The sequence below is a fragment of the Pithys albifrons genome, chromosome 2 (assembly GCF_047495875.1).
Source record: "Pithys albifrons albifrons isolate INPA30051 chromosome 2, PitAlb_v1, whole genome shotgun sequence".
Taxonomy (NCBI): Eukaryota; Metazoa; Chordata; class Aves; order Passeriformes; family Thamnophilidae; genus Pithys; species Pithys albifrons.
In genome coordinates, this window is record NC_092459.1 from 101,884,038 (window position 1) to 101,910,053 (window position 26,016).

The window sequence follows — 26,016 nt, forward strand, 5'->3', positions numbered from 1 at the left end:
CAAGTTTACCACACAAACAGAGGTGGTAGATTTATTTCACTTGAGATACAAATGCATGTCCCACATGACAGGCATAATCTGACCATGAGGTGGAAGAAATGTTTCTATAAGTAAGCGCAGGGAAATAGGGCGAGAGAAGGCTGGCACAGTTAAACATTCTGGATTCAGAAACGCACAGTGCCCCACATGTGCCTCTGCACACAGGCTGTGCAGGCTCTGCACTCCTGATATGCAAGTACAGCATCTTTCAGCAACATGATCCAGAATTAAAGAGGTTGGTGGCCCACTTCTTCAAACTGCTAAAATTATTCTTTAGTGCTGTTATTCTTCTTCACTTTCATTTTCTGGTTCCAAATCAGAATCACCATTGATTTCCTTTTCAACAGTCATGTCTTGTTCATCAGATTGCTCTTCTTTTTCATCATCTTCCTCCCAGTTTTCCTGGCAAAAAAACCCAAAACAGAAATGTTTGAATCCTTGTCAGTCACATCATTTCTGTAACAAGCAAATAGGAGATCTGGTCCAGCTCCACTTACATCAGAGTCTTTATCTGCAATCATCTCATCATCTGAGCCTTCCTCCTCTGATGATTCTGAAAAGAGAAAACAATCTCTTAGTATAGAGAACAGGCTTTAAAGTATCATTGTGCAAACAGGCCCAACCCCACATGCTGCCAAGTCTTCAAACTCTGCTATTTCAATTCCAAAGCAAATTCTACCTCAAGATGAGGTAATCAATTTCAATTAAGAACAAGTCACTTCTGTTATGAATATACAGTGTGAAGATGCAGTAGGAAAAAAGCCAAACTGGAAGTGTAAAGGCACACACATGGACATCCACTACATTCATGTCCTGCTGACTCAAATGTAGAAGTCCTTGACTGTATCCACCTCACGAGAAGGGCAGATAACAGCAGAAATTTGAGGTTGCCAGGTAAGTTAAAGCAGCATACTGAACTTCCAATTCACTGATTTCTTCATTTGTGAAGCAGGGATGGAAGGGAATGAAAAGAGATAAAAGGAGGGGAAGGAAAGAGCAAGTAGCTGCAAGATGTCCCCATCCTTAGCCAAAGATTTTACTGCCATGGACATGCCACAAAACCTCTCTCTTTTTAGACTGTACACTGGTAGATAAAGCACAGGAGCATGATGAACAGCCACCAAGTGCTGGCTGTCATAAGAATTCAGGACCTGAGACAAACCTAGGATACAACACTTACCATCCTCATAGACCAGCTTTGCAGTCTGATTAACCTCGGGTACATCCTGAACTGTTTCTGATGCTGCAACCTGAATGGAATTTGCAGATTAGCCTTAGATGAAATCATGTATTTCAACCTTAAAAGGCAACAAAACTCAACAATTTAAATTAAGTCTACATCGAGAGTGACACAAAATAATTAATTTACAGTAGTAGTTTAACAGACAAACAAGCACAAATGACAAAATAAAATCTGAGAGTCATCTGCTCTGAAGGGGACGAGTCACTCCTATTTATTCCCATTTAAAACTCTACGGGTCAGTAGCAACATTTGGCAGGATAAAATGTGTAACACTTCCAGAGAGCACAGACTGACAAGACAGTAAATTAAGTGCAGTGATTGAGCATTACCAGCATCTGTACAGTGCCCAATGACAAGTCCCATTAGATGCAACACAACAGGAGGTAAAGTCTGTAACCAACACTCCTGCACAGCCCATGTTATTGAGTTGAAGCTCACCTGGCTGACAAGAATGAAGAGTCTTCCATGTAGACGGGAAAGTTTTTGCAATGTTTTTACTCTGCTCTCCATTAACTGGTATAACATTCCCAACTGAGGAATAAGGTCTGGCAACTTGGGAAAATAGATGGGAAAAAAAAATGAAGCTGTTAACCAACGCATCCCAAATGCCAGGTTTTTTACTACAAACTACCTTTGTGTGTTTGGGGCAAGCAACCCTTGTTCACATTATTCTAGACAGAAGAGAGAGTTTAGGGTTCACAGAAACCACCTGCAGCCTGATCAATCAACACTTGGCCATCTACTTTCAAAAGGTGGCAATTCTTACACTACTTTTCCTTTCCATAGTCACTGCCATAAGCAGGTGTCGAAGCACAGAAAGCTGTGTAAATGGGAACTGAACATACACCAGCATACAAATGCAGCCTCAGCAACGTCTGCAAGTTCTGATGCTCAGCAATCCTATAATAAATGGAAGAAACAACTGACAGTGCCAAAATGTCTTTTTCTTAACCCAGCAAGAGCACTGTATCCACCACTTATCAGGCAAGGCTGGACTTCAACCCAGAAGCTATGACATTACTTACTACCCTGCCACCTTTGGCATACCTTTATCCCATAAATCTAGCCATGCCCAAGACAGTCTCAAGATCAGCATTACAAGAGCAAAGGAAAGTCACTGTAAGATTTAGTGACACAGACTAGATTACTCTTTGACAGTAATTTTGTTCCTTCTCACAGGTGTGACATAACTTATCTTGGTTTGACTTTGGGATGGCTATAATCATGTCATGAATGACTGAGACAAACCATTTATCAGCAATGTGCAGTAGTTTGGCAAAAGTAGCCCACTGTACATTGATCTGGGCACTGCCACACATGGAGAGCAAAAGACAAATTCCAGAAGAAAGAATATACATTTAATCATTAAATCTCATTTTAGTTAAGTGCATATCCATTAATGTAAAATACTTACTGTGGAAAGGTAGGAAGCATGTAGGGTAAAAACAGACTTCAGCCATCGAACCATTAGTGAGGCACTGGAAAAGATAAATTAATTGTATCAAAGAGATACTACTGTCTGAGAGACACTCATTTCACATTCTAGATGCTGAATAGCTCTATATGAAGAGTTCTTTTTTCATTAGATATAAAGATAAATGCAGATGTAAATGTAACAGTTTGGCTATCCAGATGAGATATATAAACTGCTAGGAAGAGACATTTCAGCGAGGGACTAAACTAGACACGTTCAGGAGTCTGTGCTTCTCCCATTTTTTATGGGAGGTCTCAGTGAATAAAAGATCAAAGTGTGCTCCTTTTTTCTCCACTTACAATGAGGAAACTTATATTTAGAAAAATAAACCCCAAACCAAACCAATCTAACCCCCAGAATTCAGTACAGCTAGTCTCAGCAGAGCTGTTCTTATGCCAACATCAGAAGATGAGGGAGGAGCTGGTTTTGTTATTAAACACAACACCAGGAGATGTAAATACCTTTTATAATTAAACTGAACAAGCTGATAATTAAACTGGAAATCTGATAACTATTTTATTTTACACATTGATCAGGTTCACACTGTTAACATTTAGGGACTTGAGTTAATTCTTGGGATTACACACTTATTTCAGGCATCCTTTTCCCTTTTTAATTTCACTTCAGCCATCCTGACAAAGCCTTAACAAAAGTTCCTCTTTGTACCCACAATCAGGTGAGAGTTTTTACCTCCAGATGCTGCAATTTAATTATAGTTACTATGGAAATCAATCACATAGGTGGTGGGAAGGACCCTAACACACACAGGAAAATTTTCTGGTGAATCAAACTGTAGTTGTCTCTTACCTGTATGGGTTGCCCTGCAATCTCTTCGTAAGCTAAAAGGACAAAAAACAGTCAACATTAAGTAACAAACATAACGAGTTTAAAAACCCATCATTACATCCATGTGACAGCTGCAATACATATCTCTGTGTATTTGCTTAGGAAAGCAGTTGCTACAGGGTGGATAATTTGGGGAAACAAGTGAAGGTAGTATAACACGAAAGCTATTTCCCAGGACAAATCTCAAGCTCTGGAGAAGGCAGTTACATCAAGATCTGTCCATCCACTGAGATTATGCAATCAAACACTTGCACTTAGATTCCCTGACAAAGGTCCCAGGGAAGAAATGCTGCATGTCATGAATATAAGCCTAAGGAGGCACCACAAGACTAAACATTCAGTACCGGGACAACTGCACAATTCTGCTAAGATCAGTACTGGAAGTGAAAATTAAATCTTATTTGTGGCCAGCACATTAAAATACAGAAGAACTCTAACCACTAACTTCTGTTATAGAATGTCATTCATATAACAAGAGCAACTAATCAACATTCAAGTTAGGAAAGTAATGTCTAGTTAAGGCTAAACATTAAGATATTTCTGTCCAAACACAGATTTTATTTAATATCATTGAATAAGTAGATCAGAAGCCAAATCCCTTCTAAAATTGCTAGTAAGTGATGCCGCAAAGCTTAAGTACAGCAACTGGGCTTCTGATTACCTTGAAAAGAGGAAAGAAATTGCTCCTCATTTTCCAAGTGTTTTCTAAATTCACTGTTCTAAGTACACATTCTATTATTCTTCCTCTCATGTGAGTATCCAGCGTGTTTGTGCTCATACAGCTTGCTCTGGCCAGCACTGCCAGAATTGAATTATAGTCCATGTTAGTAGTTAAAAAGATGTCATGGCAATTGTTTGCCATGTACTAAACATCCTGTTGATTGATCTTTTCCATTCCCCTCTCTCTCTCCCCACATACTAGCTTTGACAGTGGTCCTTTGGTTAAGCTTCAGCCAGAGAAGACAAAGAGTGTACCAGAGATAAATTAAGAGACATTTCTGACCCATTAAAAGTACCAAGCCATTTTCATTAGTAAAAACAGAGACATATACTAGATTTTCCCCAGCTAGAATGCAAACCACGTGTTGTTTGTATGACAGGACAAGAAGGGCCGTCTCTCCTACCTCATGAAGCAGTGGAATGACAGCATATATAGGCATTCTGGCTACTGTGTTCTTTACTATACTTTCCTTTCTTGTATTAAGCACTTTCTGTTAAAATGAAAAAATACAATCAGAGAATCATTCAATTTTAACATGTGTAGGAGCAACCAGCAAAATCAAAATTTCTGGCTTTATAACACTTTTTCTGCTCCACTACTTTTGTACGTTAAGACAAGGATAAGGAGCAAAAGACGTGCTATGAAAAGGAGTTCCATTTGCAAAGTCAGCCACAATTAACAAAGTAAGACACTCAATCCATCTAAAATAATCTGGCACTGCCTCTAGCCCACCTCTCCCATGTTAGAAATTATGCATCACAGGCACATTAAAATTTCCCTTGCTATTTTTTGTCTGTCTTCTGTAAATAAATGCCATTCATCAGCATCTATGACAAGAAAATTGTATTCAGTGTTAAAATGTTAACATTTCTGTGCCGCAGTTCTTTTATTTCTTCCCTGTCCAAGCGCAACAGGAAGCATTTCAAGTGTAACTGTTGTCATCAATGCATTTATCAAAGAGTATCTACTTGAGAACTCGGGAGACTAAGCACAGATTACGCTCCAGCTAAAGAGAAGAAGGCTGCATTTGTAGCACTACTTGCAAAACATCCTTACAGTGATGTACCAAATTTATCATAAACGTAGTGCCTGAGCTCAGGGACTGACTCGGAAAGCAAGGCAGGTAACAACAACAAAAAAACACTGCTCCTGTAATTTATAATACCATTGCCTTGAACAGCGTATCAGCAAAAGGCAGCTGGGGTAAACAACAAGTTCTTGACTGTTCAGCCCCCCTGGATTTCAGGACAGCTTCCCACAAGTCTAGTGAATAGACTAAAGGGCATACACTGAGCTTGCAACACTTACATTTAAGATTTCTGCATCATTGCTTTCCAAGCCCTGAACCAGCAGCACGGCAAAGCTGTCTGTTTGTGGAAGGCCACCTGGAGTTTTCACTTTGCTCACATCAATATCCAATGCCCCAAGGCGCTCCTCAATGCTCTCCTGCACACAAAAAATAACCACAGTGACATTTCAGTGCAGCTTCTCAGAAGCACTAGCTGAAAGCAAAGTACCTACCTTACAGCATTCCTTCTAATACTGCTGGAAAGTAACACAAATTTTGCATATTCTTTTAAATGTACTGATGGAGAATAGCATGAGAAAAGAAGATGAAGTTTTGACTAAAAGATACCTTGGCATGACAGACAGACACGTGTGACAAAGTTTTGCAATAACCTGATAAAAACCACTGGCAAGGCACACGTAGCTTGAGTGAAGGAAATATTTTGAGCAGAGGGAAGTCTCCTCCATACAAAAAGATGGTATCATTAACTTTACTTCCACATCAAACAAAGCAAATTCAAGTTCACCAAAAGAAGGTATAGCACTCGCTGTGTGTTTAAAAGAGGAAGCCCTTTACCTCTGTCTCTCCTGGTTTCCTCTTGTTTTTCTTTTTCTCCTTTCCTGAGGCTGGAGTTTTGACAGCTGTACTATGTCCTGGAATGCCAGGCACTAGAACTTTGGTGTCTGAGTTCACAACAGGCGTCTTTACCTGGTACACAGAGATAACCACATTTGCATGAATTGCTAGTACCTTGGGGTTCCCTCCAATTTAAAACTATGATTTTACTGTGAGACTCTCAAACACATGGTAAAAACAGACTGAGACACTCATTTTCTTACATAAGTATTAGGAGGATCCGACATTTTTAAGAGTAATGAATAATCTCAAGTAACGGTCAGCTAATTATCATAATTAACTAAAGCAATGGTCTCTGGAATCACCTGTGAATCATTTTTTTTACACGCTTTTGCCATAACATTCACAGAACTAGGCCTTTGTATCTAACAACAAAAATTTGGATGCTTGCTAGCAATAGATTCCACTGAAATGCAGTAACTGACCACAAAAAGCAGCACAATGTAACACTAAAAGGTAGTTACTATTCACTTTAATCCCAACTACTTTCCTCTAGAGATTGCTCAAACATAGAACTCAGTTGTCTGAATTAGACTATGACCATGGTGATAAACAGAGCAACCTCAGATTATACCAATCAAGCTAAGGGTATTATCTTCAATGACCACAAAGGAGATGGAATTTTAAAGGCAATATATTTAATAACCAAGTGCTCCCCTGACCCCAGAGGATGTAAGGGTGTATGCCACTTCCAGAATATCAAGATGCTACCTGCTACTTCCAGAACACTTTTTAACCACAGCACTTCTGTTCAGGCCATTTTTGAAGTACCAGCCCAAACTTCTGTACCTGTGGAAGCCCTGCTGGGTGCCCACTGAAGTAATACAAATATCATCTACTACAGTGAGCAAAGCAACTTCCATATGCTGTGTGTACAAGCATAAAAAAACCTGATTTTTCTGGCTCAAGAACTTTAATGCAGAACAGCAATGGTGTTGAAATACTACCCACTTTGCTCACCACACTCATCACTGACCTTCTCCCCACACGACATGCTCAGACAGCCAAGAGAAATGCGTCTTCACTGGAACTCAGTAAAAAGCGAAACCAAGATGGGTATCATCACTGCATGCCAGGGAGTTCCTACACCCCTCACTGCAATTCAGCTCTGCTACCCACCAGCTCCAGGGCTGAGGAAACAGCACAAAACCCCGCCTGGCTGATGGAGCATCAGATCCAGCAGGTAACTTTAGGGTCAGAAAAACAGCGCTGTCTGCTCACTTCACTGATACTCCAAGCATTTCAGATCTTCAAGGCCTTGAATATGCACAATGATTAAGAACTTCACAGCCTGTCTCTAAACACCCAGGGGATCCTGCATGAAAGAAAACAGTGGCAAGTGGCCTCAGTGGACACTGCTGCCATTTAAGTGCCAGCCTCACATTCCCATGTCTCTGTGAGTAGGAACACATAAGGAAGAGCCAAAAGGATATGTCATTTAAGGTTCCATTACACTTTATTTAGACTCTAAAACAAAGACATCCCACCTTCATCCCAAACCATCAGGTCAAACTGGGTGTACAAACTGAGAGACTCTAAGGGAAGGACTGCTCTCAAGCAGAAAAACCCCACTGATCACTCCTGTCTCTCAAGGAGACCTGCTGAGAACAGCAGAGTCACCACATTCCATCCCACATGCCAGGACACACAGCAGCCACAGAGTTCTGTTTTACCCACACCTGCCTGAGTGCTATGGACATCTGCAGCTCTGAACACGTCCATCCAGAAAAATCCAATCTTGTTTTAAGTGAGCAGTGAATTCTACCATTTCCAAAGAAAAATAAGACAAGCAACAAAATCACATTTTATGCAAAACTCACCTTTGTTAGAGCAGCCTCTGTTTTAAGTGACAAGACTTTCTGGATGTCCCTTACCAAACATATGTGGGATTCACTGGTGTTCAAAGACTAGAAGGACAGGAACAAAATCAGTTAATCTATTTGACATTCACACCTGTGATTTCTTATGCTACTTAAAGATGAGAAAGAATTCCAGAGGTATAAATTAGAATGAACTTTTTTTCACTCTAGAACAGCAGCTCCTTTGCATATCTGCCTTTTGTCACCAGATCTCTGTGTTCTCTGAAGAAGTTCAAACAGGTAAACTGAAACAGTATTAAAACAAGTTTCTAACTCAGTAACAGCTGAAAAGGTAAGAAACAGCCAGTAATGATGTCAAGCTGTTCTCCAATTGAAAGAATGGAGGAACACAACTTGTCTTTTGAAGCAGCTCTGGGGCAAGTCATAGCCTCCCAAAAATGGGGCAAGGAACATGTATTGTTACACAATTTCAAAAAAGTAAAAATAAAAATAATAAAAATTTCTCCAGTTGAGAGCAATATACAGTTGATATCAGAGAATCCAAACCCTGTCTGTTAAGTTTTACATACCACTTTCTCTATGATGGGCTGTGAGGTGTTTCCATACACCAGCAGCAGAGACTGTTTGTCTGTGCAAAATGCGGCTGCTAAAATAGGGACTGGTCTCGGTGTGGAGTCCCCATCATTTCCAGGCGTTGCTATCTGGATAGTACAGTTTGATGTTAAGGGTTTTTTGCAATAACTGGGGGAAAAAAAAGAGAAATTAAAAAATTCCAAGAGGTTTAGGTTTAGCTTAAACACTTCAGTATCTTGCACATCTAAGCTCCTTTCATTAGCAGGTCCTCAGTACACTCTGCCGTTTTACAGCTTTTACAGATGGCTGAGAAGAGACACAGACACACAAAATTTGAGCTACACATAATACCAAAGTGCAGCACAGTCACCAACAAGTCAGTTCACCAAAAATGGTCCAGCAAGCCAAGACAAGAGCCCGCTGAACCTGGTTCCCAGCACATACAAGAACTTAAGGGCAGCAGCATAACAAAACTGAACTTTGCCTTACAGTAATCCCTGACTTTTCCCAGAGACATCCTCAAGATGAATACTAACTTACCCATTTAAGACATGTTCAAATAAATGCAACTGCCCATCTCTGCATACAACTGCTAACTTCACAGGCTGAAAGAAGGTACAGTAAAAGAGTTTAGTTAGATCAAAGGAGAAACTTTCTGCAAGTACAGGACATCAAGAGAGAGTTGCATTGCTATGACTTGATTTTTTTGAGTACCTAAACACATTAAACTAAATCTGTAAGGAAGATCAAAGACATAACTTGGGAACATTTAGTACAATTATTAGGAGATAAAAATATAACTCATAACTGTACTTTATTGTATCACAACTAATATATGCCCATTTGAATGGTTTTCACAGTGGCAGACACATGTCTGAAGGCACAGGTCTACAAAGACACTGACACCGTAAATAAGCCTAGAAAAAGAAACTGAGATGAGTCCTCTGAGCAATTGAATGACAGGGGTACATTACAGACTCCTCTCCAACACACGAAGTAAGAGGGAATAACCGGAAACGTTAGAAAAATACAGCATGAAATACCATTTTGAGAAATGAAATCTGAAGACAGCAGGAGAAAAATGTTTCAAATAATTATTGAAACAGTCTGTTAGCATGATTTACATGCAGATATTTTTCAAAAGGCAACTACTTTGAAAGACTTGTCCTTGCCAAAACTGAGACTTGGGCAATGCACATTGCGACTTTAACTCACTAAAGGCTAGTTAATTCCAAATGCAGTTACACTGCCAAAACCACTTGAAATCAGAAAAAAACCAGGACCATACTCAAAGAAGATTTTTAGAAATAATTTCTTTTCTGTTTTTTGCTGCCAAGTTCTAACAATCATTTTGATTACTAACTTTTTCTAAATAGGAAACAACTGACATTTCCACCATCACAAACAAAATTTCTGAAAAAACCACTGAATTCACACTCAGTAGCTTTGATAAGGAGCATTTCAAACTATCAGCTTTAAAAATGCACCTGTAATAAACATTTTTATACACATGAATTGCCATTCAGATCTCATCTTTGATAATAGAACCCAAACACAAACGAAATTTCTTTCTTTATACCCTTAAATGGAAACTGATGGGATAACAAAATTGTTGAACACATATGTTGTTAAAAACTATTGCTCTTACCTCTTCCTTGACTTCTGATATAGTCAGGTCAACAAAAATTGGTTCATCTGTTACTGCAAAAGACATCACAGCATTCTTTTCTTTTCTGTCTGATCTGATCTGCCTGGAAAACATGAACAGTAGACATTATTTACCACAGCACAAACAGCACCCTCTGCACCTAACAAGCTTTATAAAGCCTACAAATCACTAACAACTGTGGTAGTATCTACCACATCCTAAAGTATCACACTGACATTTCAGTTTTCAGCTTAGAAAATGTTCTAAGTGCAAAGTAACTCCCAGAGGAAACTGAGCAAGAAAGCTTCACATAAACCTTACAGTAAGTGCAAAGAACAAGGAATTTGATTACACAGTAAGTTCTGGCGCACACTGGCGATACAAACGGACACTGGAAGTATGCTCAGACACAGCCAAGGAAATTCACGTCTTCACTCAACAATCAGTGAGTCGAAACCACCATTTAAGAGATCATCACTGCATTTTTCCAGAGTGCCCCTTCTGCTTCGCCTTCTGTTCAATCAGAGTTCAGAACATATTTCACGAGCCTACGCTCGATATTGATCACAAAGTCAGAACTCACAAAAAACTTACATACCATACACTCAACAATCGGTCGTGTACAGCTCCAGACAAGAAATAAAGTCCTGTAATCCCATCAAAAGGTATACTTTCATTCATAGGTTTCACTGTGGTAAACATTAATGATGACACTGATGTAGCATGGCCTGTGAAATGCTGAGAGAAAAAACAGGATCTTTCAATGATTGTCATAAGCAGTCTTACAGTAAAAAACATCAGTTAACAAAGAATATTAGGAAAGATTAAAGTGTCAACAACCACAACTCAGTGGTTTTTTAACTAGTGATCATTTGCATTTCTGTATGGCCCCATGGATACTTATCAGCATTTTAAAAGGTAAATCCAGGCAAAAGAAATCACATTCACCTGTACTGCTGTTTCTGTCACAAAGCACTTCCCTCCACTGCCTTAATTTTACACTTCAACTTTTACAATGAAACTAATTCATAGTTTCATCCTCAGCTTTAAAAACAGATGCACAGATGTGCTGATACGCCAAGTCTGTGCAAAACACCACCCCCAAGCCCCCCCCAAATTGTTTCTTCAATCTACTTTTGGCCATGATAGAATGCAGACATACTTCATAGTTGCCATGTGCCAGCAAGACCAAAGTAACAGCACATGTGTACACACTTACCTGACAGCAAGTACCAGGAGATTCAGAGGCCAGCTGTGTCCTATGTGCTGGCAGGCCAGAGAGCATGGCTGCATTCACGGATTAGCTAAAGCATGGCTATTTGCTCAGGTCTGAGCCCTGCCCAGAGAACAACAAGGAGTTTGCTCCTGTGTCTTCCAGCTGTTTCAACAGCAAAACTGATAACACCACCAGTTACATGAAGTTTAGTGAGGAAACTTGAAGGCTTCATGGACAGACTCATGTTACAAGTCAGGGAGCTCACATGCAAACCCATGCCAGCAGTAACTGATACAGTTGTGAACTAAGTTCTCCTGCCAGAAACGTATCAGACAGGGATCCAGTGAAAAAGAACAGGATCCATCTTTCTCCCACAGGCCTGTGAAAGGGTGCAGGTAGCATGCCCTGAAACAGGAATTTGTGTCCTCATTCAACCCTCAGGAAGGTGAAATCACAGTTTATGGTATCATGAGAGCAAAAGCTTCCAGCAATCCCGAAACTTCCAACTGTCTCCTCACACACAGTGAAATTTTTCAGAGCAGGGAACACTTGGTAAATAATGTCACCAATCAAGAGTGGGGTTTTTTGCACCTAGTTTAACAGAGGTACAGAGGTACTTACTCTGTAGACTTCTTTGGTCTCCAAGTCCCACAGTTTTATAGTTCTACCAGCTGACAGCAGCATTTTTCCATCTGGACTGATGCATAGACAGGTGACACTGCTATTGTCGCCTTTCCACTTACTAGAATTTGGATGGAGGGGGTTTTGTACAAAGGGAGAAAGATGGAGAAACAGAAAAATCAGTATTTATTAGGATAATCTCAAAATGCACAAGGAGCATCATGGAAAATTTAAGGCAAAACTTAAAAAACCAGTAATTTAAGTAGTCAAAGATGAGGTCCAAGCTATTCTGCTTCTGCATGTTGCCTTCAAATTAGTTTACAAAAATCCTAAACAACTCAAATAGCTACAAAGCTATTTAATACTGAACTGTTCCTTTCTCAAAGTTCTCTACTACTGCAAATAGGGCAAAAAGTGCCATATCATTTTCAAGACTTCTCTATGAATCATAATCGAAAAAGCTTACACCAATCCATTCAGAAAGGCCTCTTCAATACTAAAATTCAGAGTTTCAAAGCCCATGCAGTTCCTGTCTGCCCCTCCTCTCAAGTCTGTCAATATCACTGACAATGGTAAACTTCACCTTAATGGTCTACGGTTCAAAGCACCATGAGGGGAGGGGGAGGGACGGAAGGCGGGCAGGCAGGCGGGCAGGCAGGAGGGCAGGCAGGAGGGCAGGCAGGAGGGCAGGCAGGCAGGAGGGCAGGCAGGCAGGAGGGCAGGCAGGCAGGAGGGCAGGCAGGCAGGAGGGCAGGAAGGCAGGAAGGCAGGAAGGCAGGCAGGAAGGAAGGCAGGCAGGAAGGAAGGCAGGCAGGAAGGAAGGCAGGCAGGCAGGAAGGCAGGCAGGCAGGAAGGCAGGCAGGCAGGAAGGCAGGCAGGCAGGCAGGCAGGCAGGCAGGCAGGCAGGAAGGCAGGCAGGCAGGAAGGCAGGCAGGCAGGAAGGCAGGCAGGAAGGAAGGAAGGAAGGCAGGCAGGCAGGAAGGCAGGCAGGAAGGAAGGCAGGCAGGAAGGAAGGCAGGCAGGAAGGAAGGCAGGCAGGAAGGAAGGCAGGCAGGAAGGAAGGCAGGCAGGAAGGAAGGCAGGCAGGCAGGAAGGCAGGAAGGAAGGCAGGCAGGAAGGAAGGCAGGCAGGAAGGAAGGCAGGAAGGAAGGCAGGCAGGAAGGAAGGCAGGCAGGAAGGAAGGCAGGCAGGAAGGAAGGCAGGCAGGCAGGAAGGCAGGCAGGCAGGAAGGCAGGCAGGAAGGAAGGCAGGCAGGAAGGAAGGCAGGCAGGAAGGAAGGCAGGCAGGAAGGAAGGCAGGCAGGAATGTGATGTAATGGAAAGACTTCATCTGCTCTTCTCTGCAGGAATATGAACACTAGATGTTTCTCACAGGACAAAACTGCAAGGAAAGCTTTAATGCAAACCCTTTACAGTCAGGAGGTAGCCCATAACACACTACATTCTGATAGTGAACAGCTGTTCTAGGAATACCTCCGAATAACTCTCACATGCCCAAGCAATGCTTCTCCTGTGTTCCTAAACAGAGACCATTTATTGTATCCCTTTTGATAGAAGCTGAACGTTTTACAGCCCACAAACCTGGCAAACAACATTACACCTTACAGACAGTATGACATGATTTTGTATTCTCTTCCAAAGAGGTCAAGACTAGGAATTTCAAACCATTTAATAATGTAAACCAAGAAGTTATTTTTAAATGTACTAAAAAGACAAGCCTAAAGTAAACTGCAGAATATAAGACAGTAAAAATTTGTTGGTTTTCACTTTGAATATTCTTTATATAATTTTTACAAGAAAACGTTTTAAACAGGATCTTATAAAAGAAGAAGCTGCATAAAGAGATGTCCAGAATGCCTCTGGCAGTATAGTCAGAGTATTTAAGGCATGAAAAAACTACAGAGAAACAAAATGTCATCCAGAACATTTCAGACGACCTCTCTACAACACCTCATCTTGCCTCTTCAGAAACTCTCTCTTCCCCAACACTTTGTCTCTTAACCAGAGGTTTCATGTGTGCTGCACAGACCTGTTGACATGGCCCTATGGAGTACTCCTACAGTACTTAAGAAAGTCAAGCCTAAAGCCATACAGTTTCTATTCCCTGTCTAGCAGTCCATACCTCTAAAGAAACATGCCTAGACATCTGAAAATAAACAGCTGAATACCACGGCTCTACCCCAGGAGCAACTGTCCTGGTATCTCTGTGGGTTACGCAAATACTTATTTCCATGTCGTGACAACTGTTAAAGAAGGAAGGCGCTCACATGTACATTGGGCACCAGCGATTACTATGGAGATTTGTTCCTTCTAGAAGGTAAAGTTTTAAGGGAATTGCTTTCTTCTACTCTTCCCAATTTCAATACCTTAAGTATGACTCAATATTACCAGAGAAAATTTTCAGATAAAAACCATGATGTTATGTGGTTCCTGTACTTTTAATCTTATGCACTCCAGAAATCATTTTCTTTTGCCACCTTTACAATGAAAGAACACAATGCCTCTAATTATATTTCGCAACCAATCTTCCTCTCCATGGTCCCTGGTATGGGACGGGGGAGAGTGAAACACCCAAGCAGTATGACAGCAAAAATTCTCACATTTCCTGAGAAAGCAGCGTATCTAGGACCCATGTCAAGTACTTGCACATGAACATACACACTGTGGGATACAAACAGGGGAAATGAGATGTCCTTGGCAGCTTCAAAGCTTTGATCTCTCTGGGCTCACAGAACAACAGGGGTGCCTCTCAAGAAAGGACCTTTACGAAGGCACATGCCAGGAAGGCAAAAGGAGAGCAGTATCTCCATGTAAAAGGGTAGCATGAATACACTGAGCTTTCCTCTGAAATAGGCAAAGGACCATTGCAGAATTTGTAGGTATGAAAATGGACCAACAAGGGTGCAATGGTGCATGTCTGTTAGAGATTGTCCAGTTAAACAGGAAATTGATAAATCATCATAATCCCAGGCCCTTGTTCTTTTAAGGGGCTTTAACCACCCTAGCAACTGCTGGAAGGTCAGCACAGGAGTGCACATGCAGTCTAAGACTCCTGGCAAGTGATGAAGATCCTTCCTTGATGCAAGTGCTTTCCAATCAATTCTATGAAAGGTGATTTACTGGATCAGCCACTCAGAGGTGAGGGTGAGGGGAAGCACTACAACCTCCAGCTACAGCATCCACAAGAGAATGGAATTCAGGACCCTAAAAAATAAGAGCAATATAAACAGCAGAATTACAGTGCCAGACTTCAAAAGAGCAGACTGCAAATTATGCAGAGAACTGATTGGCAGGATCCCACTGGTGGCTGCCCTCAAGTGAAAAGGGGCCCAGGAAAGCTGGTTGTTCTTACAGGATAACCTGGTCAAAGCAAAGGAAGGGTCCCCTCCAACTAGGAGGAAATCACCAGTTATTACAAAAGGGTGGCTTGGCCAAGTTGGTAACTCCTGAGCCAACTCAAAAGGAACAAAAAAAAAATTTATGGAAAAGGTGAAACTAGAGATAATTACACAGAAGGATACAGTGTCCAGGCATGCAGCAACAGAATAAGCCAAAGCTTAGCTGGTGTTCAAGCCTGCAGGGAATATGAAGGCCAACAAAAGGACACCTACACACAGCACATCAGCAGCAGTAAGATGATGACTGAGGAAAGCACAGAGCTGATGCTGAATGACGTAGACCCACTCAGTACACAGAAAAGGCCAAAGCACTGACGGGCAATGTCTCACAGGCCTCTCATGTTCTTGAGCTAGTGTCAGAGTCAGAACTAGCACTCCCTATAGTAAAGGGACATCAAATTAGGGATTACAACAGCAAATTCTACAAATGTGACTTCTTAAGATTGAATGGGATTCATCCAGAACTGCTAAGGCCAATGTTATTAAAAGATCACGCTCTCATTTTGAGTAGTCCCACAGGCTAAGGAGACATTTCTGATAACTTGAAAAAAAAGAAAAGAGGAAATGAAATATATCCACAGGAGAATCCAGGAAACAACAGGGGACATTATACAACAAAGACACATGGAAGCCATTTCTAGGCACTGAAAGGTCAAAAAAGTGACTGGGCACATTCACCATAATTTACAAATGGCAAATCATGTCTAACCAATCTGATTGCCTTCCTAATGAGAAAACTGCCTTGGTTGATGGGAAGAGAGCAAGGGATGCTGTTTAACTTGACTTTAGCAACACTGTTGTCAATGTCTCACATAGTATCCTTAAAGCCAGATGGGAGATATAAAGCCTGAACAAATGGGCTCTAAGGAGGGAAAGATCTGGCTGGATCACTGAGAACAAACAGTTGTGAGCAGTGGAACGAAGACCAGCTGGTGGCCAGTTACTGGTGTCACTAAGGACATCCCAATATTGCCTAACATCCTCTGCTAATGCCCAGATCTTTATTAATGATCTCAAAACAGGGCAGAATGCACAGGTAACAAGCTCACATTCAATACCAGATTAGGGAGAGTAGCTGATATGCTGGAGGGCAGGGCTGCTACTCAGGGGCATGTCAGCAGGCCTGAGAAGAAATAGGCTTTCAGAACTTCAAAGCTCAAAGAAAAATGTAAAATCCTGCAGGTGGAATGGAAAAATCACAGTACAAATGCTAGAAAGTAGCTTTGCAGAAAAGAGGCCTGTGGTTCTCCATAGTCAAGTTGAACATGAGCAAGCAGGGAATCCTTGTGGCAATGAGGCCAACTACATACCGGTTTGCATTAGCCAGAGTATAACAAGCAGGTGAAGGAAAGTGATTCCTCTGCTCTGTGCAACTCTTCTGAAACTGCATCTAAGTACTGTGCCCAGTATGGGACAGTACAAAAAGGCCCCTGACATTGCAGAGTAAATTCAATGGAGGGCCATGAAAGCAGCTTAGGGACTAGAGTACATAATGGAAGAGGAAAAGATGAGAGAACCGGGCATGTTTAACCTTAAGAAGAAAAGGCTAGAGGGAGGGTTTACAGCCATCTTCTACTGCTTTATGTCAGTGTCTCAATGTAATGTAACCTAAGAATGCAGGTTTTTTTCAGGAAATCAAAGAGGTTACGGATGATGGGCTGGCTACAGTGCCCATACAAACATTAATAAAACCAAGAGAGCTGAAGTAATAAAACAAGTGGGAAATGCTACAAAAAAGAAACATCAAGAGAAGGATCAATGGGCCATCACATAATAGACTTTTATTGAAGAAAGACAACAAGGATCATTAATAGAAATCTTGTTTTCTTCTTTAAAGTTTAAAAAAAGTTCAACTTTATTACTAAAGAAAGTAAATGCCTACAGCAGACATCTTGTTACTCTGCACTAAGCTCTGTTTTGCTCAACAGTACCTTCAACAGTAGGAGCCTGCTCAGACAGCCAAGTGGAACTGTCCCCACTGCACATCAGTAGAGAGCGAAACCAAGTGGGTTATCATCATAGCAAGGCCCAGTGAGCAGAGCCAGATGCATGTAACAGCATTAATTGGTATGAGGTTTCCCAGTATCTGCTCCTCCCTATTTTCAAGGATTTTTTTCTAAAATTTAGATTTTTTCTGATTTAGTAGGACTTTTAGTCTTTTGGTCCTACTAAAAGTTAGTCTGGAGAGAACAAATCTCTCTCAGCAGTTTCATCTAGTCTTTCCAATACAAGGAAGATAACAGTTACTCTTTCATCCCTTAATAAAACCACTTCCAATCCCAGAAAACTAATGGCCAACAGTCAATTTTGCACAGTGGGCAAGAAGCCTGGAAAGCAAGAGTGCAGCATTTCCAAAGGGGCCTCACTAAAACCTGCAAGGGAGGAAATACACAAAAGCAAGTGCAAACATATTTGATTGAAAACCAGTATCACTCACCACTTTACTTTGCAGGTCTGTGTGTTCCATTCCACAATGTGTTTGTCCTCTGAACAGCTATACAAGCAGCCATTGTCTTGATGCCATCTTACACAGTTTACTCTACTGTCGTGACCACCATCCTACAAAAGGTAAGAGGGTCAACTTACTAAAGTGTCTTGACTATTGAGTCTTCCTCACACTCAGCAATGTGAACATAATGCTATTTCAAGAATTAAATTCAAATCATTGGCAACTTGAAGTGTGTGTGGTTTTAAAACCCAACATACATATAAACTTATAAAATATCTTTATATATTTTGATACATACACGTAAGTATTTTGGTGTCGTACTTACTCATCCAAGAGAGGAGGAGACTGAGGGTAGACCTCACTGTGGTCTACAGTTTCATCATGAGAGGAAGTGGAGGGGGCAGGCACTGATCTCTTCTCTGTAGTGACCAGTGACAGGACCCACGGGAATGGCTGGAAGTGTGGCTGGGGGCGGGCTTAGGTTAGATGTTTACGAAAATAGTATCCATAGGGTGGTCGGACACTGGAACAGGCACCCCAGGAAAGTGGTCACAGCTCCAACCCTGCCAGAGTCCAAGAAGCATTTAGACAAAGCTTTCAGGACATGGTGTGATTCTTGGGGTGGCCCTGCACAGGGTCATGTAGAAGCCTAGAAGATAAGGGGCTAATTTGTGCATCTCAAACACCGAGCGCCATTGGAAAGCCATGAAGGTAAGCAAGGATTGTTGGTAAGAACACACTGTGAGCAAGGACAGGATGTGGCTGGAGAAGAGAGCCATGAGAAGTTAGGTCAGCACTTCTTTGGAACAAACATCCTTGTTCTGGCTCCTGGGGGTAAGCAGAACACAGCACGGTGCAAGTGTGGGAATGAGGTCAAGAAGCAGGCATGGAGTGATGACCAAAGGCCCACCCAGTAGGGGGCTTCAAGACCACCAAAGACCCCCAAAATCCTCCAACCCCTTTCCCGAAAGGCACAGAGTTGCACATGGTAACTAATTTGCATAGAGTGAGAAACTGAGCTCCAAGGTAAGGAAAACTTGTCTATAAAAAGGCACCCCCACAAAGTCCAAGTGGCACCTTCAGGACACTGGACACATTAACTGGACTGACGTGGAGCCAGGACTGGTGATCTTTTGTTGCAGCCCGATTCAGGTGGGCCTGAGTGACCACCTTACAGGTTTCGTTTTCACCTTAAAAGGACATGTTTCCAGCCTCAACCAATTGGAGTCAGACCACCGCACCTGGGGCGGAGTCACTTGAGGTCATATATACCTGTGTTTTTGAATAAACTTGGGATTTGCTTTACATCACATTGGTGTGTGCAGTCTCTGCTAAGGCTTGGCAGCAAGGTAGGGATGTGTAACCTGCAAATACCCTGCTAAGTCTTGCATTAGCAAAATTTAAGATTTTCAAAATGTTATTTCTCAATTTTCAAAATTTTCAGCCTTTCTGTTCAAGTTGCAATATGCATGATGTGTATTATGTTGTTTGCATTTTTGCTTTGTTCTTTGAAACAAAAGGGGGAGATGTTGCAGCCCGATTCAGGTGGGCCTGAGTGACCACCTTACAGGTTTCGTTTTCACCTTAAAAGGACATGTTTCCAGCCTCAACCAATTGGAGTCAGACCACCGCACCTGGGGCGGGGTCACTTGAGGTCATATATACCTGTGTTTTTGAATAAACTTGGGATTTGCTTTACATCACATTGGTGTGTGCAGTCTCCGCTAAGGCTTGGCGGCAACAAACTTTCATTCTTTCTTCCACTCTTTAATCTTCCTCTTCTCTTTCACCCTACCCATTATTCAAAACTCACTGCCACATTTTTATACTTGAAGAGAGACATACTGATTTCCATGTCAAGAGTGCAATTTACTACTAAGTTTCTGTGGACCCTCTGACTTTTGTTGTTCCTTTTTGACCACAAGCACATCTGTGCACCTGTGTGTTCCCTTCCCTTTCAGGGTGCGGCGCCACAGGAGAGGAGTTCGGCTTTGATGATCCTTGTGTGTGCCTTCCAACTCTGGGTGTTCTATGATTCTATGATTTTTCTAGCACTTCAGAATTAACAAAAAAACCCTCCTGCCTACTATTTTTGTACACAAAGCCAAACAAGGCTGACAGCATGAAAAAGACTCAAAGAAAAAGCAAGCACAGGTGTCTTACAGACAGTATCTAAGTGCCTGCTTCCTTAAGGGCACTCATAGGTGAGGAGCCTCCCCTTTTAGATCAGCATTCATGAGCAAGCTACAATCAGATCAGAAAACCCTACAGGGTTTCACTCACTCCTCTTAATAAACAAAATCTTTGCAGCTCCAAATATGCTCTTCAATAATTTATGAAAATATTTCATGGAGTCTATAAAATTTCACTATTTGAACAAGTAACAACCTGCTCAGACTACTCCCAGAAGTGTCACTGCAAATCACTTTTGAGCAAAAAAACCTACATCTGTTCAGTAAGGACAGCTAAAAGTAACACCTCATATTCCACCAGGGATAATCTTTTAATTTGACCTAGCTTGAAAAAATAAAGTACTCATCAAGTAACATCTGCTGTTATGCTCCTACAGAAAAGCAGCTGGTGTTTTCAAACCAACCAAAACTGTAAATTTTAACGTGAAAACATCTTTATTTTGCTCATCATTTTCAAGCATAAATACGGTTTTCCATAAGACAGAGCTGATACTCATAATTTACTGTGCTTTCTTTAAATTCATGCACATTTACCACCCTACATACAACTAAGAGTTTAGAAGCAAAGTATACCCAAGTATCTCCAAGTATTTCACAGTCATTCACGTGAACTTATTTCACTTGTTAAGTAACCCAAGGTACTTGGACGTAACAGGGACATTATCATTTGTAAAGGCAAGAAGAAAGTCACTGTGCATTATTCGAAAAAGATCATGTGCTCAGAGAGATCAAAAGTTTCCACAGGGGAGTTTACAGAAAAGTTCAGTGTGACACCTTCCCAAGCACTGGTGAGTCCTGCCTTTCTCTCCAACAATACTGTGCACAAACTGAGGGTATGACACTCCCACTGAGGATTTAACTCTCCAGTGAAGCATTTCATCATTACTGTCATTTATAGTGCAAAATAACAAATCCATGGACAATGTTAAGATACTGCATTAACTTCAAAACAAAGATTTTTCAGTCTACACTGGCTGAAACCACCAGCATTTGGTAGCATGTGATGAAGAATCTATTACTTACTAGCTTGCTTTGTAATTCTCCTTTTACTGTGCTGTACAACAAAATGCTACCAACTGCTGTACCGATGGCCAGGATATCCAACTGCTTGTCCTCCTCTGCAACCTCAGATTTCCGTTTTTTCCTCTGGGGGCCATCCTGGAAAACAAAAACAAAAAAAAGAAATCGTGAAATTAAAGGCTGTTTTAAAGAAGAAGGGGAAAAACTCCTCTAAGTTTGAGACCAGTCAGCCAGCCCAAACTCTGCACAAAATGAAGACACTGAAGTGCACAGAAGCCTAGAGTGCCATATTGTACCTCCACATGCAAGGCAACAAAGTTGTCCTGAGTCACTGGAAAACTTCGGGTGGAGGCCATTTTGCCACCCTACCAACCATATCCAGGAGGCGAAAAGATATATTCAAGTTTTTCACAAAGTTCCTGCCTCAGAAGCAGAAGATGAACACGATCAGAGTACTTCATTCACAAAATAAAAACGCTTGATTGAGAATGATCTTTTTTTTTCTTCTCACAAGCTATTCAGAAGAGTCTTGCAAATATTAATTATTCATAATGCTTCTTAAAAAGAAAGTACTACCTTACTCAACAGAGGGAAATGACCAATACTCAAAAATAAGTGGCCTGCCCAAGTCCTGTTGTCAGTACCAGAGGTCCTCCTACAATCAGGCATTTCTTAAATCTTCTCTCTCTTGCTCTGCAAGTGCTATCAGCCATCTCAAGGAAGTCTAACCAAAAATGTGTGAATGCAACGCATCCAGAAAGGGGAGAAGGAATAAAACTGGTTCCTGTAAAACAAGAGGGCAGAAGAAGCCACTGCATTTATGTTTACTGGGTTAATCCCAGATACCTTATCTCACGCACAAGTGGGAAGAACACTGTTCAAGGCCTTCAGAAGAAAAAACATCCCTAATGCTACTGATGAGATTTTAAATTGGACCTTCGTAAGTGTCCTCACAATTTGTTACGTCACAGCAAAGAGTTCTCTCCAATTTAAAAATTACATGCAAACTAAAGCTTTCTCTACACTACAGATCTATTTGCACTGATGAGCAGCCAGAAGAAACTAAAGGAGACTAATAAAATGTGAACCAGCTCAGTGCAAGATCCGTGTGGTGCAGCTCATCTGCCTCACAACAGTCATGACACAGTGAACGTAAGAGATATAACGGCAATCAGGATTTGAGTGATTTTACCATAACTAAGTGTACATGTTTAACAGTGCAGGATGAATACTTTGGTTCTTTGAAGCAGGACTTTTAACACAGACAACACCTTCTACAAGGAAAAGTGTTTTGGTTTAGGCCAAGAAATACCAAAATGCTACACAAATGACTGTTACATCAAAAGCAGGTTCTTCAGAGAAATGACAGTGGGGTTTTTGTGAGTATTTGTGTAGGTTTCATCTCCCCTTGGAAAGAAAAGTGTTTATAAAACATTGCAAAAACAGATGCTGAGAAACCATTAGTCACAAAGCACAACCAAGTGGGTTTTAGGACAATACAGGAGAAAGGACTAAACTAGTGGATTTTGGGGCAGCAATGACAACAAAGCAATTTTGAAGCTGCTGTGACATGCAAAGACAAAAGTCAAAGAGAATGGATATTCAAGTACAATTTATGTGTTTTCTGGTACTTTTCAATCTCATTATGTAGTTTTACTAATTATCACGCACGGCCCACTGCAAAGCAAAAATCACAGTTAAGAACAGATTCTTCCCTTACATAAATCTTTCAACTAAAACTTGTTCACCTCCCATTTCAGTTTGTTATAGCCCATTTCCCCTGGAATGAGCCAAAGGTACAAGAGAATTTCCACTAAAATTCACAGTTATTTCCAATGTCAAGAAGAGAGCAACAGGCAGTGCAGGTTCTTCCTAAAGTGAAGGGCTTTTTTCACATACATTTCTTTACTGATGACCCCTTATTGGCAGCACAAAGGGAACGTTTTGTCAGAAATTTTTGCCTGAAAGAATCCCAGTTCAAAATTCAGACACCTGTTGATGTTTGAGATGATTTGAAAAAACATTCTAAGAACTCAAAAAAACCCCAAACCAAACAAACCAATGAACCTTTTCTACCCTGCATTAGATCAGTACATATATTCATGTGGGATTCCCTTATGGATCAGGGTCTTAAAGAGAAGAGCACTCTGTTCTCATAGCCACAGCAGGGCAGAACAGGTGAGTTGAACTATACTAAGTAGCAGCATTTTTGACATTTCTTTCTCAGATTTATGGAAACTCAATTTTATTTAGATATTCTTCAACTTTGCCCCAAAAAGCAAAGTGTTTTAATTAGTAGAGATGGTTAAAAGAAGTAACTTGAAAAGGAACTGTGCACACACTTTTCCATAGTGTTCTTACTTGACTAGGTAAGTCACAGACTTTTAAACAGAAATCCAATCTCTGCAGCTCTCATGTAAAATAAAGCATTTAAACCACTGAAATGAGGAGTAGTCTCAAGGTCTTGACAGTCAACGATGACAGAGTAGCTGCAGCTTGTTAGGAAGAAAGTGGAAGAAGGGATTTTGCATGCTGGAAGTCCACTCTGGCACAAGGCACCACATGGAGCAGGAGATGAAAACTGCAGGCAGGAAGCACACTGGGAATGCACGTGGGCAGGGAACATCCCAATCAGCCACCCCTGCATCAGCAATTCCAGAGCCTGCAGTTCACAGCTTGATTTCTAATATTCCCCTGTAACGTGGTCTTACATTAGGATGGCAGCAATCCAGAATATTCTTAGTTTAGGTGTCATTTGGACAACACCATTTACAGATACCCACTGGCACAGTTTTACCCTGAATACCAGATATTAGTGCTACCCAGAGAGATGCCAATTCTCCAGGAACAAAAAAAAAACCAAAACCACAAAACTAAATGTCAGAAAACACACATTTAATAAAATATATTTGGCAGAACCATCCTAGATTTAGTTCTTCAGTTCAGTCTAAGGACAAAACAATAACTTACAAAGGTTTATGGCATCATTATTCCAAGAAACAGTATGTTTCCCAGCTAGACTTGAAAACCTACCAACTTTCAAGCAGGGGACACCATTCAAACTACTGGAATAATTAGAAAGCACTGAGAAGTGGCCAAATGATGTCTGATAAAGTCCATTTTCATACTACCCTAAACCAAGTTAAATCCAAGGGCCTGTAGGTTTTAGGAGCAGAACTCTAAAAAAGGGGTTCTTTTTAAAAAAAAACCAAAAACCAAAGGTTTTAAAAGCCACTCAGAAACCTGCTGTGCTTGACTTATGGCAGCACAGCAGTGCAGCATTTCAGTTGGAGTTCTACTCCACACAGGACAGATTAACCCCATTTTCACATGCTATTTTCAGTTAATTTAATAGTGAAGAGCCAACTATACAGCTCTGCAACTAATAAATGTATCATTTTTGCTTCAAAGTTAGTGACAAATGCAGACTCGGGCCAATCTTAAACTAACCCTTTTTTCTGTATGCTGTGCAAGTCCTGGGAGTTTTCAAAGTTCAGATTTAAGTTGCTTAACTCATGAAAGTGAGCCAACATTGCCTTCCTTTGGGTTGGTAATCTGTGTCTTACACATTTTGAAATATCCTTAACAGTATTTCAAATACACTGAATTGCTGATATACCAAAACACACTTTGAAAAGCCCTCTCTATTTTTTACTGGATTTCACATACTTTTTCCAACGCATACATTTTTTCCTCAGGAAATGGTACATTCCAGCTAAAGAATACAGGACTACTTTAACATAAAGAGGATAAAAAGGTACCTCGGCATACTCCAGATATTTTTATATTCCTTGTTCCCTGAGGTGAAGTTACCTAAAACTTGATCAAGACGGAGAATATCCAAGACTTCCAACGTGTGCTATGAATAAAACTACCAAATAACTTTATGCAGGATTCTTGGGCTCGGGAAGATGCATCGCAGTGTAGCAGCTTGCACAGGAGTACTGCCAAGGGTAAGAAAGTGTGGGGAGACAGTGCCTTCATTGGAATGGGAAATAAGTGAGCGCACAGCAGCCGACCTGCTCTGCGGCATCACCTTCTCGACTAAGGCAACACATGCCGTGAAGTAACATACCTCGCTCCTTCAAGGAAGGCTTCTTCCATGCAGGTTATATGAGAGACAAAGAGTTTTACACGGTCAGTGCTTCTGCCGATTTTTTGTTTAAAAAAACCCCACAACAAAACAATAAAACCCCAAGAGCTGCTTCTTCCCCCAACACGTGAAATTTACTTCGTGCAGTGCAAACCGGGGGCGTGTGGGGGGGAGGGGAGGCTGTATCACACGTGGACATGCCCCAAGCAAAGGAGTCGGGTGGGACAGGCCTCGCCTGAGCCCGAACCCCGCGGGGCCCGCGGGACCCTCACCCGGGCCCGCCGCGCCCCGGCCCGCCCGGCCACATGGCGCTGGGAGGGCGGGGTGAAGCCGAGCGGGCCGCAGCCACGCGTCAGGCGGGTGCTCGGGGTCTCCGCCATCCCCCTTATTCTCCCCCACCTCTGCTCCCTTATCCCCGCTCCCTCATCACCCCCCACTCCCCTCACGCACCTTGCTGGGGGGCGGCCGCCCCCCCGGAGGGGCCCAGGCCAGACATGTGCACGCGGCGCTGAGGTGCGCGGACGGCACGTACTCGTGCTGCAGGCGGCTGCCGGCAGCGTCCCACACTCGGAGCCTCCCGTCGGGCCCGCAGGAGGCGAACAGGCGGTGGCCGCGGGGCGAGAAGGCGCACGGAGGGGCCGCCATGGCGGGCGGGCGCGCGCTCTTCTCCCCTTCGGGCTCTGCCCCGCGCGGCGCATGCACCGCCCCGCGTGCTCGCCCCGCGCGCCTGCGCCGCACGC

The 26,016-nt window shown here is 41.9% G+C and overlaps 1 protein-coding gene and 3 non-coding genes across 4 annotated transcripts; all 4 read right to left on the bottom strand.

Annotated features, from left to right (window-relative positions):
* Positions 1–25,986, bottom strand: WDR43 (WD repeat domain 43). The gene is made up of 18 exons (XM_071580115.1): positions 25,727–25,986; positions 21,187–21,321; positions 17,960–18,081; positions 12,126–12,246; positions 10,887–11,026; positions 10,289–10,391; positions 9,181–9,245; positions 8,637–8,808; positions 8,068–8,154; positions 6,188–6,319; positions 5,632–5,769; positions 4,727–4,813; positions 3,564–3,595; positions 2,697–2,760; positions 1,721–1,834; positions 1,220–1,289; positions 537–592; positions 1–441 (listed from the first exon to the last, which is right to left on the bottom strand). Exons 1-18 carry the CDS (start codon positions 25,919–25,921, stop codon positions 322–324), a joined length of 1,953 nt encoding a protein of 650 aa, XP_071436216.1. The 5' UTR covers positions 25,922–25,986; the 3' UTR covers positions 1–321.
* On the bottom strand, positions 7,240–7,318 carry LOC139669138 (small nucleolar RNA SNORD53/SNORD92). The gene has a single exon (XR_011697193.1). It is a non-coding gene; the product is annotated as a small nucleolar RNA SNORD53/SNORD92 (small nucleolar RNA).
* On the bottom strand, positions 10,688–10,771 carry LOC139669140 (small nucleolar RNA SNORD53/SNORD92). The gene has a single exon (XR_011697195.1). It is a non-coding gene; the product is annotated as a small nucleolar RNA SNORD53/SNORD92 (small nucleolar RNA).
* LOC139669139 (small nucleolar RNA SNORD53/SNORD92) lies at positions 17,470–17,547 on the bottom strand. Its single transcript, XR_011697194.1, has one exon. It is a non-coding gene; the product is annotated as a small nucleolar RNA SNORD53/SNORD92 (small nucleolar RNA).
* Positions 25,987–26,016: the final 30 nt, after the last annotated feature.

Excerpts from the sequence above, each read along its gene's own strand:
- WDR43 (XM_071580115.1), bottom strand. The coding sequence starts at position 25,921 with ATGGCGGCCCCTCCGTGCGCCTTCTCGCCCCGCGGCCACCGCCTGTTC. Across the intron at positions 18,082-21,186 it reads GAGAATTACAAAGCAAGCTA|GATGGTGGTCACGACAGTAG; the intron begins GTAAGTAATAGA and ends TACCTTTTGTAG. Across the intron at positions 11,027-12,125 it reads AGACCAAAGAAGTCTACAGA|CATTTCACAGGCCATGCTAC; the intron begins GTAAGTACCTCT and ends TTTTTCTCTCAG.